The 15,899-nt window shown below is 36.9% G+C and overlaps 2 protein-coding genes across 3 annotated transcripts in view; one reads left to right on the forward strand and one right to left on the reverse strand.

Annotated features, from left to right (window-relative positions):
- Positions 1 to 6,694, forward strand: part of LOC122089973 (putative uridine kinase C227.14) — an 8,739-nt gene extending 2,045 nt beyond the window's left edge. Inside the window, exons 4-13 of one of the 2 annotated variants that reach the window (XM_042659764.1) lie at positions 40 to 117; positions 745 to 937; positions 1,237 to 1,267; positions 1,353 to 1,411; positions 1,598 to 1,671; positions 4,991 to 5,077; positions 5,486 to 5,547; positions 5,638 to 5,666; positions 5,812 to 5,882; positions 6,449 to 6,694. In XM_042659764.1, coding sequence (XP_042515698.1) covers positions 40 to 117; positions 745 to 937; positions 1,237 to 1,267; positions 1,353 to 1,411; positions 1,598 to 1,671; positions 4,991 to 5,077; positions 5,486 to 5,547; positions 5,638 to 5,666; positions 5,812 to 5,882; positions 6,449 to 6,455 — 691 coding nt within the window. In that variant the 3' untranslated portion in view covers positions 6,456 to 6,694. Of the gene's footprint in view, positions 1 to 39; positions 118 to 744; positions 938 to 1,236; positions 1,268 to 1,352; positions 1,412 to 1,597; positions 1,672 to 4,990; positions 5,078 to 5,485; positions 5,548 to 5,637; positions 5,667 to 5,811; positions 6,276 to 6,448 lie in introns of those variants that run through there. The other variant, XM_042659763.1, reaches the window with a different exon arrangement.
- A 1,602-nt stretch (positions 6,695 to 8,296) lies between these two features.
- On the reverse strand, positions 8,297 to 9,117 carry LOC122088007 (barwin-like). Its single transcript, XM_042657144.1, has 2 exons — positions 8,687 to 9,117; positions 8,297 to 8,595 (listed from the first exon to the last, which is right to left on the reverse strand). The coding sequence occupies exons 1-2, from the start codon at positions 9,101 to 9,103 to the stop codon at positions 8,431 to 8,433; spliced, it is 582 nt and encodes a 193-aa protein (XP_042513078.1). The 5' UTR covers positions 9,104 to 9,117; the 3' UTR covers positions 8,297 to 8,430.
- Between the last annotated feature and the right edge of the window lie 6,782 nt (positions 9,118 to 15,899).

The following is a 15,899-nucleotide window of genomic DNA, read 5'->3' on the forward strand; positions in this document are numbered from 1 at the left end:
CCCCCCCCCCCCCCTTTTCCCCCTCCTTCCCCCTTCAAGGAATATTGATGAGATATATGATGGTTTAGCTGAACGCCTTCTTCCTACAGCAGCAGTGGCATCAAATCCTAATCTAAAGTAAGTTGCAGCATCATATTCTCTCTCCCTCTTCCTTCCTTTTCGTTTTAGATGTTCTATTCTGGTATTTCATAAATTGGAGGTTAATTCTTCAGTAAAAGATTTTAGATAATGATACCTATATATATATATATATATAAGATAATGATTATATTTTCAGGTTCTATGTGACCCTTTCACCAGAACTATCAAACCGGGACTGGTCATCAACCTTGTTTAGGGGCCAATCCCAGCTTGACCACTTCAACCACTCAGTTAACTGGCTGAGAAGCTGAACCAGAAATAAATTGTTAGAGATCTAAAGAACTGAGAATGGTTAAAGTTGCAATTGGCAACTCTGGATGTAACGGTTACAAATACCTGATTGGGTTGATGGGTCCTCCTCTCTTCTCCCTCAGATGTTGGGTTGATATGCATCCACATCCATTTTAATGGCCAGGTCTGATTTGAAACTATTCCTTGGGGGGAATTTATACAAACAATGTGAGTTGCATTTTCTTCTATTAGTAAGACTTAGCTCACTTATTTGTAAAAACTGAATGGAGAAGTTATGTGCTGGTGATGAATTGGATATGGGTAGAGAATTTGGTTGTTTACATTAAATTATTTGCATTATGTGTCTTGCAGGTATATCGTGGGTTTAGCTGGTCCACCTGGTGCTGGGAAGACCACTATTGCATCTGAAGTAATTCGCCGAATAAATATGCTGTGGTCCCAGAAGGCTCCTTCAATGGCTTCTGAAGTTCAGCCTCCAAATGTTGCTATTGTTCTTCCCATGGATGGTTTCCATCTTTACCGTCACCAACTTGATGAAATGGAGGTTGGTCTTCCTTAAGTTTTTGTATGGAGGAAAGTGAACCTCCAGCTTCCTTCAAACTTTCTAAGGGTTGCAGGAAAGGTGTGATACCCAGTGGGGACAAAGCCACCATACTTGTTGCTAATCCAGAAAGTCCTTAGGATGGTCTGGATCTACCCTCAGACTGGGGGTGTTGTGGAGCAGAAAACCCATTTCTGCAGTTTAAAGCCCACAGTGAGAAAACATACCTTCCTCCACCCCCAATGTGTGTGTGTGTGTCTGTAAAATTGCTGCATTGCTTTTGCTAACTCTGTCCTTGTCAGAATCCAGAGGAAGCTTATGCAAGAAGGGGAGGTGAGGTTTTCTTCATTTGGTCATTATAATTTATTATAGATCTTGTGAGCAACAAATTATTGATCTCCTCCATTGGCAAACTCAGCTCCATGGACTTTTGATCCCACACGACTGCTGACATGCCTCAAGGCTCTTAGGAATCAGGTAATTTGCGCTGGATATGGATTTGTCTTTACATCTTCTAAGAAGCTAGACTCGAGTGTCTAGCATAGACTTATATATCAAATCTGTTCTTCATCCTGGCCGATTTTTTGAGCAAGTCTAGTATACTGCTTTGAATGCAAACTCAAGTTATTTGGGGATTAAACTGATAGATATTGACCATGACAGGGATCAGTTTATGCTCCATCATTCGACCATGGTGTTGGAGATCCTAAAGAAGAAGATATTTTTGTGAACCTGCAGTGAGTAACCTATTATCCATTGTGGGTTATCTTTGACATTGGCTACTGGTTTTGTGGATCTCATATGAATGATTTTTAAGCGTTAATGACTTCACTTCTGTGAGTGAACTTCTGATAATGCCCTGATATTTAAACATGTTACTAGGTTTCAGTTTAGAGTTTTGGTACCAAAAGCAAGGATTTAACCCGGTCTATAATATGCAATTGCAATTGACAAATGGATAAAAATCATTTTAATATAGGTGTCATTATATATAATATTGCAAGTGACAAATGGATTTCGTTCTATAATATACAAAAATAAATGAAAATAACTAAAATATGCAATTGCAAGTGACAATGGAGAAAGATCATTTAATATTATTAAATGTCAATATGTGAACATCATAAGTGTACAGTCAATCAACCCAAGTCAAAGATGCAACTAAGCATAAGACCCTCGCACTTCCTCGTACTCTCCTACTTTATGTCAATACCACATGGAGTTCCGGGTGGGCTCAAAAGTTGAGGAAGATTGTTGTCACCAACTAAACCATTCTTCCGACTCGATCACAACAGATGGCCATGTTATGGTATGTCGGAAGAAACAGTAAAAATCCATCACAACAGTCTGATATATCATATATCTCATCATCAACATACTCTAGGTACCCCAACATCGGATATAAATCACCAGGTCGGGAAGATAATGCAAACATGCCTCTATTGTAGTTGATTAGTGGACCAGGCTGATAGGGTTGCTGGAGGTCTTGGAAGGAGAAGATGCTATCCAAGAAAGATGCCATAACCTGTGACCGATCATCATGAGTAGTCCGGAATGAAGATGATGAAGAGCCATGCTGAGCAAACCTACCATACATACCATACCTGACACCGGATGTGTCTGTGGGGACTGATGGTGCACGCCACTGTTCCAGTTGTCCATACCCAGCATATGCACTACTACCCTCCAGACCAAGGCCTCCAAGTTTGCAAGGAAGACACATTTCTATCTCCATGTCAACTCTATCATGCTCCTCGTTTGGTTCACCTGCGGGGCAGGGCTCTGGTATAACCTGCATATGTGCACCATTGTCGTCATCCTGGGTAGTGTGATCAAATTGAGTCTCTCCTATGAATCAGATACGCTCTGGCCCGGCTCCCTCCCTACCTGGTCATATTCCTCTCTAATGCTCGCAAATCTATTGCCATCACCCCCATCAGCCTAAGGATTAACCATATATTTTTTAGTTTTTTCAAAAAGTTGTTGCAAGAAAACCCATTTTTTAACCCCCTTTTTTTTAATTATTAAAGAGAAAATTAAATAGGACTCCGTGAAGTGGTAGATCAGCTTATGCTATGTAAGATATAACAAAGTGAAGCCTAACCACTACATATTTACCCTATTCTTTTGTAAAAAATTACTTTACGGAAAATATGTATTACCTCAAATTGTGAGTCTTCAAGAAATCTCCCTCAAATCCACCAAATGTTAGCTGTGGATGAATTTGTACAAGTTTCCAACAAGTTGTTCCACCACGAATTGCAAGTGGTATGGCCAAAATCTTGCAAAAACACAAGCTTGGAGTCAAAACTACAGGTTTCAGTCAAAACCAGTCAATACTGTTCCAAATGTGTCGAAACAGTAACCCCTTTCGAATGAACTATGGTATTTATATAAAGTGTCTGTAACTTTTCGGCGAAATGATTTGGAGTTTGCTGAAACATGTCAAAATTCTGACTGAAACATGTAAGTTTTGGTTGAAACGTGGTATGCTTGCACAATTAAAGTCAGTTTTGTCTCGAGCCGGGTTGAAACCGAAATACTTCAGCATATTTCAATTGACTCCACCGAAATTTCAAACGATGACTGTAACTGTATTACTGCTTAGTTTGGAAGTTACCGTAGACTCACTTGTTGTGTATTACCATTGGTGTGGCAGAAAAGTGATGAAAGTTGCAGCATTGAATTTGGATCCCAAAAGAATTTCAAACTTGATTAGGTTACCCATGTTGGTAAAAAAAAAATAGTCCCAGAACTAGATACTGCTTGTATGATTGTATGAACTTGGTTCTTTTTCTGCTATTAATTTCTCTCCAGGACATAGCGTTTCTTTTGTCATGCAGAAATAAAATCAAAGAATCTTACGTATATCTCAAAGAATCTTCCTATGAAGTTTTTTGTTCCTGATTTTAGTTTTTCACTATTTCAATGCTCAAATATGATAATCAGCTTGGAAAATAATTCCAAAATGGTTTAGCAGATTAATGGGATTCTTGTGCTGATGCATTCTTGGTTTTGGGAAGTTGAGTTTCTTGGCCCAGCTCCTTGCCCATATTCATTTATGTCTGAGTTGTGACTTGTCTGAAAATATTGTATGGGAAAGGGTTCTCTGAACATGAGGCATTGCCTACGCCTAGACACATGAGTGTTTTTTTATTTATTAATTTTTTGAAGAGAGAAAAAAATAATAAAATACACTCATGTGAGTGGGTATAGAGAATGCCTCATGCTCAGAGGAACTGTTCCCATATTGTAATTACGGTTTTGAACTTTTGAGAGAAACCATTTTTCTTGTTTAGATTTTAATATATGTAATTATTTGTCTTTTATCATTTCTAGATTATTTGTATTAAAATGTATAAGGAATATTGGTATTAAAACGCATGAAAGCAATGGTGCAGGAGTAAGAGTCATGCAAAAGATGTCCATTAGACCAAGACTATTGAAATGCGAATGGTAGAGTAATTGAAATACATAGAGACCTGGTATTGCAACTGTTAAATTGAAAATGCTTAATTACGTACAAAATAAGATATTGGGGAGAAAATCTTCAGATATCTTATAGGATAAAAGCACTAAACTTTAACCTATGCTGCACCTAGAAGGCAAGTAAATTATAGAAGAACTTGGGAGCAATTTTTATAAAGCATAACTTATTTATTTTTTGGGTAGGAAGCATCATTTATTTTTACATGGCTGGGAATAGAACTTGATCAAGATGTTTAAAGTTACTACTAATGCCAATCATGGTTCCAAAAATCCATTAAAATGTGCCACAACTCATGATAAATGGAAAATTTGAGGCAGGCTTCACAAGAAAGTGCATGCTTTGTTGTTTAGCTCTTCAGTTGAGTTTCTGATGCATTTTTATGAAAGTGTAATAATGGGTTGTAGTTGCTGGTCGCTCATTTTAGTTGGGTCCTTTCATATGCTCTCTTTTCATAGTGGACACATTTGTTTTGTTTTCCTAGTTGTTCATGTATTATACTTCATTTACAATCATTATCAATGGAAAAAAAAAGTTTATATTGTTTCTGGGCTTCCTTTTCTTTTCAGGCACAAAATAGTAATAGTAGAAGGAAATTACTTGTTCCTTGAAGATGGCATCTGGAAGGAGATTTCTTCTATATTTGATGAGAAATGGTAATTCTTAGATCCTTGCGATGAAATTTTTAGTTAACAATCGAGAATGAGAACTTTATGGTGAGAAATGATGGTAAGTTATGTGGTCTCTTAGCAACCGGTGGATCCGTAAACTTATTAGATATCGTAGTTTTGATCTATTAGTTAAGGGATTAATAGTGATTTTATGGTAGGAAACAATAGATGAAGCTGGCTTTCATCTGTGTGGTTTGTCCCAGGAGACTAGGAGATGCCATTGATTTGATGGTCTGAAATGATGAGCTTGGTTACCATGTCTGCTGTAGAGACCCAATAGCATTCATAACTAGAGTATGGGAAAAAAGAATAATCAGCGAGGGCAAATTTGGGATTTTTGGGTTATTAATCTACATAAATTTGATGTATAGATATTTCGTTTTTCCCCTGAAGGTTCGTTGAAGTTGATATTGACACAGCAATGCAACGAGTCCAAAAGAGGCATGTTTCGACTGGTAATACTGATAGTAGATCATTAACCCATTCTTCTTTACTCAGGAAAAAGTTTGGTTTTTGACTTTTGACACTTTATGCTTTGATGGCAGGAAAACCTCCTGATGTAGCTAAATGGAGGGTAAGCTTTACTGTTCTACTGCCTATGACTTCATTGTATACCTCTGAGGATTAATTTAGGATCTCTTTAATTTGTGTATTTGTCGTCACACCAATTGTTTTAGACTTTAGACCACTTCATCTTGTTCTTTAACTTAACCATTCAGATTGAATACAATGACCGGCCAAACGCAGAGCTCATCAATAAGTCAAAGAAGCATGCAGATCTAGTAATCAGGTCAGTAGACTTCCAGAGCTGATTCCGGAGGCCTAATCAAAGGGGGAAAAAGAGGAGGAAAGCATAGTCAATACAGGATAATCTGATTGATTGTGGGTTTTGGTGCATATTCCTCCACCGTAAGGTGAAAAAATAAATAAAATAAAACAAAGGATTTTATTGCTCCTTTGTTCTCTGTTATTTTTTTTTTTGGGTGGGGAGATGGTTTCATCCATTGAAAATGCCAAGGACTCAAGGATGACCACTTTAATGAGGGAATTCTATAAATTCAGTATGTTCCTAGAAAAAGTTGCCTGTATTTGGGATAGTGACCATAATCTACAAGATAAAAACTGAATGCCAAAACAGGTATACAAAGAAAATAAATGAAAGTGCTGCTATATTTGATTGATACATTGGGGTGTTTTTTTTTTCTTTTTCAATCATTGGAATGCCAGGCTCGTCTACACTGAACGACCTGCATGAGATCAGATCCAAGCGATTGCTTTTCTTAGCCTTCTGTATTTTTTTTTTCTGGCCAGTCTTCGGCTACAGAGTCATATGGGCTGATTTTGGCTGTTTTTCAGTGCTTGACAGGGGTTTTGTAGAGTCCTAGAAAGAACTAGTTTTTCCTTGGGTATTGCTGTCGTTAAGACAGGTCCAGAGGAGATGCAGAAGGCAGTCCAGCGATAGCGGCTGCGCCTAGAGTGGGGCTTGTTAGCATTCCACTGTAAAACAGTAAGCGCAGACGGCATAGTTCCATACATTCCGTATTCTGATTCCCATGGTTTCAGGAATCTGAGAATCGACTGATTAGTTATGCCCAATTCCTCTTATTATTAACTTGGTTATTCATTTTTGGTAATTGACCCTCTCACTAAAATAGCAGAAAATTAATGTAACTTATCTTTTATAGCAAGATATACAAGTCTTGAATAAAAATTCAAAAATATCACATATCTGTGTTCTGGGTTTTAATTACCTTATCACTCGAACAGTTGAAGTGAAAGAAACCCATGAAAGGTAAGAAGGTGTGGGCAGCTGGAAGCAGGAGATTAAAGATAGAGTTGGTTGGGACTTTAGAAGCCAAAGTGGACAACTTGGAGAGTTGTTCTGATACTTGCCAAGAAAATGATATCGCCATTAATGGGGGCTTCATCCTTTCTTGAGCAGACCTTATTTGTCCCGGAAAATTTGCTTTGTGTCTTCATGGAGTCCTTCTGAGGAAGAACATATGTATGGCAGGTGGCTCTCAAGTCTGAGACACTAAAAGATGCTATTCCATACTTCAGTCATGTTTCCTAGTCATTTGCTTCATTGACCAAAGAACGCTTATTTAACTGAGTCTTAGGAGGCAGATTAGAAAAAAATTGAACGTAGTTACTATATTGAAAGCAAACTTGTAACAGACATTTTTCTAATCTGCCCCCTTAGGAGCTGGCACATAACTGATACGCCGGTGTGGGGAAGTACACGTGCGTCTGGGGGATTCGTTAGGCCAAAGGTCTTGACACCTTTTGTGCTCTTTTATAGCCTACTTTGAGCTCATTAAAAGCCCATTTACTAAATCCAACATATTTAAAGATAATATAAAGTCCGATTATAACCAGTTTACTAAATCTAACATGTTTAAACACCACCATTTATTAAATTTAATATGTTTAAAGACCATATAAAGTCACACGTTTAAAGACAGTATATTTTGTGAATGTGAATCACGATTTGTAAGTTTGATTGTCACCATATGTTAGTTAAGTTTAGTTGTTTGTATGACTTCAACCCACATCATGTATTACACAAGTCACATAATTTTACCTATCGAGTTAAGACGATCAAACAGCCAAATTATTTCCCCCTTTTCTTTATATGGGCTATCTTTGTGTCTCTTGTCATGTATCTATACGAACTTTAAATGCAGTAGTAATCATTAAAAATTTGGGTAAAATTAGACTTGCCTGGTTTTTGGGAGATATGATGCCAGGCGATTAAAAGGTCTATCTTATAATCAAATTGACAATCTTGTTTACTGCATTTTTATGGATAAAGAATGGACAAGGATTGGCCATAGTCGTAACATCTCTCCACCTCCTTGGTAATTATCGGCTTAACATTTGTGGCCCTTTGTTAAAAAAATAATAATAATAAATAAAATAAAATAAAATGTCAACCCAAGCCAACCGTACCAAGGTGAACCCGACAGGGTTGAGTTGGGCCTAAGTTGAGTTTTAGAGACCTAGGGTTGAACTGGGTTTTAAAAAATGCGACCTTCAGGGTTGGGCCTGAGGGTGACCCCGACAAGATTGAATTGGGCCTGGGTTGAATTTTGGGGACCTAAGGTTGAATTGAAGTTCTAAAAAACCCGGCCCAATTTAACCCCTAGTTCCACTTTTTCCATCAAACAAACAGCTTTGTAAATGAAGTAGGAATCCAGGATAAGATTGAATTTATTTTATAATTTTATTTATGAAGGATTGCTTGCTTATCCTTATTCAGGCATATATGAACATGTTGGGTTACTGATCGGCATATATTGTAGTAGTAGCGTAGCAGTAGTAGGGGGAGTGGCTATTCAGCAGCTGACGAAACTGTAGTTGACGGTGAGGTGGCCCTGGTTGTAGCCATTGCCATCAGTATCCAGCTTCTTGAAAGCACTCCAATCCAGATCTAACCCTCCATTAGCACACTGGTCAACGATCCTCACCGTTAACTGAGCCCCAGTCCTAGTGTTGGTCACCTGCAACAACGAATGAAAAAGCTGTTGGAACCTGTTCGACGAAATTACTCACTCAACTAATTAACTATATCTAGAGTCCTAAGTTACTTACCCTCAAGCATTTGCCGCAAGCATCCTGGCCGTGTGGGCCGGAGGGGCCACAGAAGGCAGTCCATTCATAGCGGCTACGCCATTGGAGGGGCTTGTTAGCATCCCAAGTGGCACAATAAGCACTCACGGCGTTCAAGTTGTATCCATTCTTAGCTGCGTTGTAGTAATGATACGTTGCTCGCACGTTCGAAGCACTCTGTGCCATCGCACCTGCTGCTATACTCAGCAGCAATACAAGGCTCACAACATAATGGTATGCTCTCCTCATCCTCTCTCTCTCTCTCTCTCTCTCTCTCTCTCTCTCTCTCTCTCTCTCTCTCTCTCTCTCTTCTTTCCTTTCTGTGGTTTCGAAGATGGTGCAAGAAGGCATGAAATTTATAGACCTGAGAGTCTTGCATTGAAACCCACTCGTTGGCATAAATAATAATGAAATTCCACGCGTCGGCAAAAGGAATGTACAACAAGAACCTGATTTCAGGCGCCTAATCTGACTTTGAATCTCAAAACTATTAGCGGAATTCATTATCATTCCCCTACATTTGCCTATATTTATTAAAACATTTTTTTTTCTTTATTCCCTTCTTTTTTATTTTTACATTCCTTTTTCCCCTGTTCTTTTTAAAAACTCAGATTATCCTTCTTTTTCACTTATAACTTATTACACTTTTTTCAAATTGATTAGTTCAAAACATGGTTTGAACTAAACCACCAATCAATTTTGTCTCATCCAATCATCAAGGACATTACAAATTAAAAAAGAATAATTTTATATCTGATCTATATCTATATCAGTATCATATGTTCAGATCGAATATTTACATTGCTAATCCAATACTTTTATTAATTCTATATTTATATCAGTATCATATGTTCCAAGTTTTTTTTTTTTAATCCTTAAAATCATATGTCGTAACCTTAACAGAGAATGTAACATTAAGATTACTGATCTGAATTAATATCGACTGAGACCGATACCAATCTAATATCGATAAAAAAGATAGATTGCTAAATTTGTGATGATGGATGAGATCAAAAATAATAATAATAGTAATTAAGTAAATAACATTCATGATTATTAGATGAGATGAAATAAGAATAATAATAATAATAATAAATAAATAATATAACATCATCTATGCCAATGTACTTGATGATTGGTTGAGGCAAAACTTGCAAATGATTTAATTCAAACCATATTTTAAATTAGTCAATTTAAAAAGTGTCATAGATTTATAGGTAAAAAGAAAGGTTAATCTGGATATTTAAATACAGAAGAGAAAAAAATATATAAAAAAAAAAGTATGAGGGGAAAATAAGATTTTTTTTTTAGCAAATATAGGTCAACTATTTATGTTAGGTGTATGGATTGAATTTTTTGCTTGAGGCCATCACCTCACCATTAATGCGGTTGGTCTTGTAGAAAATCCGAAAGGTGAGGCGGCTTCAAGTGAAGAATTCCATCTACCAACTCAACAAAGGAATTCAATCCCAAACAAGAAAAAAAGAGAAAACTCGGAAGTGTTTGACGAGTGGCGACTTGGTCTGATGGGGAGGGGTCAAAGTCAGATTACGCAACTGTGCCATATCGAATATGGATCAGGTTGTCCTATGTCGTATGGTGCTACACTTGGCATAGCAGGGGTGTTAAGCGGGCAGGCTCATTTGTAAGGGTCAAACGGGAAAAAAAAAATCGTCTGTAATTTCGATCTCGTATAATTTCATGAAATACTATCTTTAGGTAGTGACACGTGTATTGATATTAATACAATGGTCCATATCTGATTTAAATGCATCTTCACTAATTTAATGTTTTATTAATTGTATCAGATCTGGACCATTGTATTGGTATCAATACACGTGTCACCACCTGAAAGTGGTATTGCATGGAATTGTACGAGATCAGAATTACAGACGATTTCAACCCGTCAAATGGTGTTTCATTTCTTAAAACTGCAACCCAATCTTAGGTCTCAAAATTTAAATTAGCCCGTTGATTCAATTCAATCTTATCGGGTTCATGCTTAGGTCTAATTTTATCAGATTCATGCCAATTCAATCCAACTCTAATTGATTTTGATTGGGCTGAGTTGACCTTAATTGGCTCTAATTTTTGCTAAGATCAAGTTAATCTTAATTGACCATATTTTTACCATGTGTCCTATGTAAAAAAAAAAAATCTATTTAGAACACCACAATAATGGGTGTTCAGGACACTTGATCATAAGAATCAATGACCTAAATTTCATTATTTTAAATAAAATGATAGGATGACAATCTTAAATTAGATTATATAAATCAAGGTTAAAATCAGGATTAATATTTTTTCAACACTAACCCACCTTTACCAAAAAAAAAACCTAACCCGCCCTTAGGACTAAAAATCTTAACCTAGGCACCAAGGATTAAAGTATCGGTATCGGTCACCGTATTGATCGACCAAAATTAAGATACGTATCAGAAGGTATCGTATCGTATCGGAGATACACTAAGATACGCTAAAGATACACACATAAATGGATAGGAAACATTTTTTTAAATACTTTTGCATAAAGAATTTGTTAAAAAAAGCTATTGATAACATGTATTATGCATAAACACTAAATTGAGGGTATCGTACTAAGAATTCAAGGTCTGTAGTTGTCCCATAAATGTAAAATCCTTGTTCCCAACCTTGATTTCCACTTTAGTTAGAGAAAAATATGGCTGACAGCAACTTTGAAACAAAAACCCTTCAAAAAATCATTTTTTTCTGAAAAATTACCCATATTGGCCATTATATGACCGTAGCGCTGATACGTATCGATACTCACCGATACGTGTTGATATATACCAATACGTACCGATCAATACATACCGATACTGATCGATACGTACCAATACATACCGAAATGTACATTTTATCTCAATTTTATATTTTTCGTAGAGTCGTATTGTATCGATGTGTATTAGTGGTGTATTGATGCATATCGGTATGTATTGTAGGATATATATCGATACGAAATGATTTAAAAAATTCAATGTATCGTATCGGTGTGTATCGTATCGACCGACTAAATTTAAGATAAGTATCGGAGGGTATCGTATCGGTATCGGAGATACTTAAAACCATGCTAGGCACTATTGGGGCTCAGGGCGGGTTTGGGTCATCAAGAACAAACTTACACCCACTCAGTTGGTTTTGGTCAAAGTAAAGATCGATTTCCACTGATTTAAGGCTTCATACCATAACCGAGCATTTTGGTAATTGAACATCATTTGTTAGGATATGAACATATTTTTATTCGACTTTATTCGACCGGTTGGTTTTCGGTTTATAATCTAGTTCATGGTATTGATGTTATCATCAGGATTTAAACTGGCTAATCAACTAATCGGGCTATTAATAAATAATGGTTGGGTTAAAAGTGCTTAAATGGACAAATCAGGCTGTAAACAATAAGCTAAGAATATCAATTGGCACCCGTCGGTCCACAATTAAACACAATTACCAATCCATTCCATTCCATAATCGGGCTATACCACTATTAGAAAAAATGGGAACGGCAGGAAAACAAAAACAGAAGGTATGGGTTTTAAACAATAAAACTTTTCTAATAATACGGTCAAATAAATGGTCAAAAAAACAGAGAATGGTAAAAATCGAAAACTGGACGATATGAATTTTAAACGTGTAGATTCCAAACAAACAGGACTAAAAAAATAGTAGTATCCTCATATAAATTAAGGAATTATTATATGAATATCTGCATCAAGTGTTAAAACAACTACAATATCTAACATTAATGCCTATACATCCCATGTCTCATTATAAGTTTTAAGAGATATCATTGAATATCATCTAACACCAATTTTAAATTCATACATCAAACATGCCCAAAGTCTTATTGAGCAATGTGACTAGGTTATGGTGTTATTCATTGTTGTCAACATAGTCAACACACTCTCGAAGTAATATATGCTCACTTAGAGTTAGGAGTCATCATTTTAGAAATAGTTTTCAGCAAATACATCTGTTTATAGCTCAATTTCGGGGTTTGTGAATTGAATTTGAGTTAAGGTAATATCATGAGAAATATAGTCCATTGCGTTAGCTTCAAGTTGGTGAAAGAATCAAGTCGATAAGAGTTCGGGAGAGAGACATATGGTTAATTAAATAGACACTATGTTTAAAAATCAAGTCTTAAAAAACGCCATAAAAACGAAACGTGTTTAGAACGGGAATGCTTGAAGTTTGTTGTTTTTTAAGTATCTTTGGGAAGCATATAGTAAAACGTGTTTTAAATGGTAAAAAACTGAAACGCGTTTAAAACGGAGTTTTAAACCCGTGTTTGCTAACAATGGGCTAAACCAGACACTAGGCCATTTATGAGCCCATCAATCTGATGCTAGGCTTTAATCGATCGGGCCCAATTGGACCTACCGATGCGGGCTGGCATTTGATACCCCTACATGGTGCCATGGTCACAATAGACAGAGCAAATAAGGAAAATTATCACTTCATGAGGACTTCAAATCAATGTTAGTGCAACAAGCTGAGATGCTAAGGCCAAACTTAGAGTGAAAATGCCAGCCCTGCCCCACACTAGGGTTAGGGTTGGGACCAGTAATTTCTTGGGTTGCTTGGGTCCGTAAGAGATTTGGGTTTGAAATCTTTACTGCCTCCACCTCATGAGCCCATAAGCCCATAAGCCCATCACCCTCAGAGATATCTAACCGGCCCTGACTGACCTAATGGCTTAAGTTTTCTGAGTTGAATACTCCAACATGGTGTTAGAGCACATGTTCCTTGTAATACATGTCTTTCACATCCAACTATAGCAATCTTCCTTATTTTTGAATGGCAGTTCCAAAGAAACGTAGTTGTATGTTAAAAAAGCATATTTGTAAAAATATTTAGAAAAAAATGGGGTATTGAGCAGGTAAACCCGACTTATTCGTGTAAGAAACTCTCTTTTACGCAGAAATTCAAAAAGTTATTTTACTGACAAATAAGTAATCAAACATTTGGACTAATCTAATCAATATGATTTGATAAATTAGAAAATTTTATTTATAACTTACTTTATAAGTTATAAGATGAATGGATTACATTCACTAATATTTGTATTTTTAACTGATCAGAAGGTGTGGTATGTTGACTCATTATGTTAATTAAGCATACATGTACGGTAATTTCTCCAACAAGACGTCTTTCCACATGTGTCTGAAAAGAGCATAAATGTAGAAAGGCACGCAAAGGAAAAAAAAATTGGACCATGGAAAACCGATATTGAACTATAGCTCTATAACCCCAACATCTCGACAATTTAGACCACCCATATGGGTCTATCTGAGTAATAAACCAATGGTCTAGGTATCATAAGTCATAACTATTGCTAAAGTCATTGAAACCAGAAGAAGTTCTGAGATTTCAAAGGTTTTTTCTTTTGGCTCAACTTAATGAGGGCCTATAGGCCACTAGGTGGGCGCCCAAGGGGGCAGTCTTGGGGTGGGAGGCCCGAGATGGGGTGTTTAGGGAGTGGGGGAAGGGGGCTAATAGTGTCTATTACTATTGACACCTAAACTTGAATCATTATCATTTTTTTTTTTTTTGAAATCTTTTGGTGAAAAAGAAATTGCAACCTTACATTTTTTTATTTCATTAATATAATATATTTATTGTATTAAATTTTCTAATAAAAATAAATATTGTCATTTCACATGTGTAATCGAAAACTAAGCAAAACAAGAGATGCCTATCGATTCGAACCTGAAAATTGACACCCGTATGCAACACAATGATAGTTTTCAATAATGAAACGATTATAAATCACCTTCTAATTATTTTTAAAAACTCATTTTTATCTCTATCTTGAATTGTTAAATATTTTAGAGTAATTTACATTTCCCTCCCCTGTATTTTGCTTCTATTCCAACCCCCTCCCAATGTTTTCAAATATTCCACAGACCTCCCTTGCATTTTGACAAATTTGACAGAAAATGTGACTCCGTTATATTTTGGCTGTTAAAATTTCAATTTTTTTTTAAATACCCATATTACCCCTGATGGAGTAAATTACCCATTATACCCATCCTATGAACCTGCAACCTAAATCTGAGCGAACTTGACAAGAGGTGGGGTGGGAACGACCAATGGCGATCGGCGCAAACAGCGACAAGCAAGCGCACAATGATTGGCAAGCGACATGACGACGGCGAACAGCGATTGAAGAGTTGTCTGTAGCAAACCCAGTGAACCGCTGCGGTACCCAACTGTCCATTTATGAATCTATTCATCATCCCGTAAACCTTCAATGGTTTGGTCGGTTTCGTTGGGCAATAATTTTTCGCTAGAAGCAGGAAAGAAGCCTCTGCAATATTGGTAATTTCTTGCAGTCTATGGGTCAGTCAGTTCATGACCTTAATGGCCACATAAGAAGCCTCTGCAATATTGGTAGCCACAACCACCTTCCTCTTCCCAGGAGGAGCAGGATCAAAAATCTTGACTGCATCTCACTTGGAAGGGCACTGTATACTGGCAATATTATCAGTTCTGGCACATTCTTCCCTAGTCCCTTCATTCTCTCATAAAGAGATTGACACGTCAAGTGAATCTCTTCTTGACTAGTTAAGAACAGAAGGATGTTGCCTTCTGGTTCCGTTAAGTGAATCTGCCGAACAACGATCAGTGGTGCTTCTAAGTAGCCACTTTCTGGCTGTTTTGTGTACAAGAACTCAATTGGAAATGTTCTTCCTGGAATGGAAAAGATATTACAGTTAAAGAAATACCCAGAGAACTTCTCTGCATCCAAAGTGGCAGAAGTGACAATCAACCTAAGGTCAAGTCTCTGTTTAACAAGTTGCTTTAGTAATCCAAAACGTACATCAGTGTGGATTGTCCTCTCATAGGCTTCATCAAGCATGATTACAGAATACTGCGAGAGGTTCTCTCATCAATTAAAATCTCCCTGAGAAGCATACCATCAGTCATATATGTGATGACATTATTTGGACCAATGCAATCCTCAAACCGAATGGTATAGCCAACTTCCTCACCCAAACGAACCCGAATTCTTCTACCACTCTCTTACCAACGGACATAGCAGCTACCCTACGGGGCTGCGTACAGCCAATCTTTCCATTTGTTGTGTAACCTGCTTCGGCAAGATATTGTGTCACCTGGGTAGTTTTGCCAGCTGATCCTGTCTCCCCAGTTACAATTAACACTTGGTTGT

Source organism: Macadamia integrifolia, chromosome 9 (genome assembly GCF_013358625.1).
Source record: "Macadamia integrifolia cultivar HAES 741 chromosome 9, SCU_Mint_v3, whole genome shotgun sequence".
Classification (NCBI taxonomy): domain Eukaryota; kingdom Viridiplantae; phylum Streptophyta; class Magnoliopsida; order Proteales; family Proteaceae; genus Macadamia; species Macadamia integrifolia.

What these genes read in the sequence shown, in the direction of transcription:
- LOC122088007 (XM_042657144.1), bottom strand. Translation starts at nt 9,103, where the DNA reads ATGCCAACGAGTGGGTTTCAATGCAAGACTCTCAGGTCTATAAATTTC. An exon ending in CTTGCGGCAAATGCTTGAGG is followed by an intron (nt 8,596 to 8,686) that starts GTAAGTAACTTA and finishes TCGTTGTTGCAG; the next exon opens with GTGACCAACACTAGGACTGG.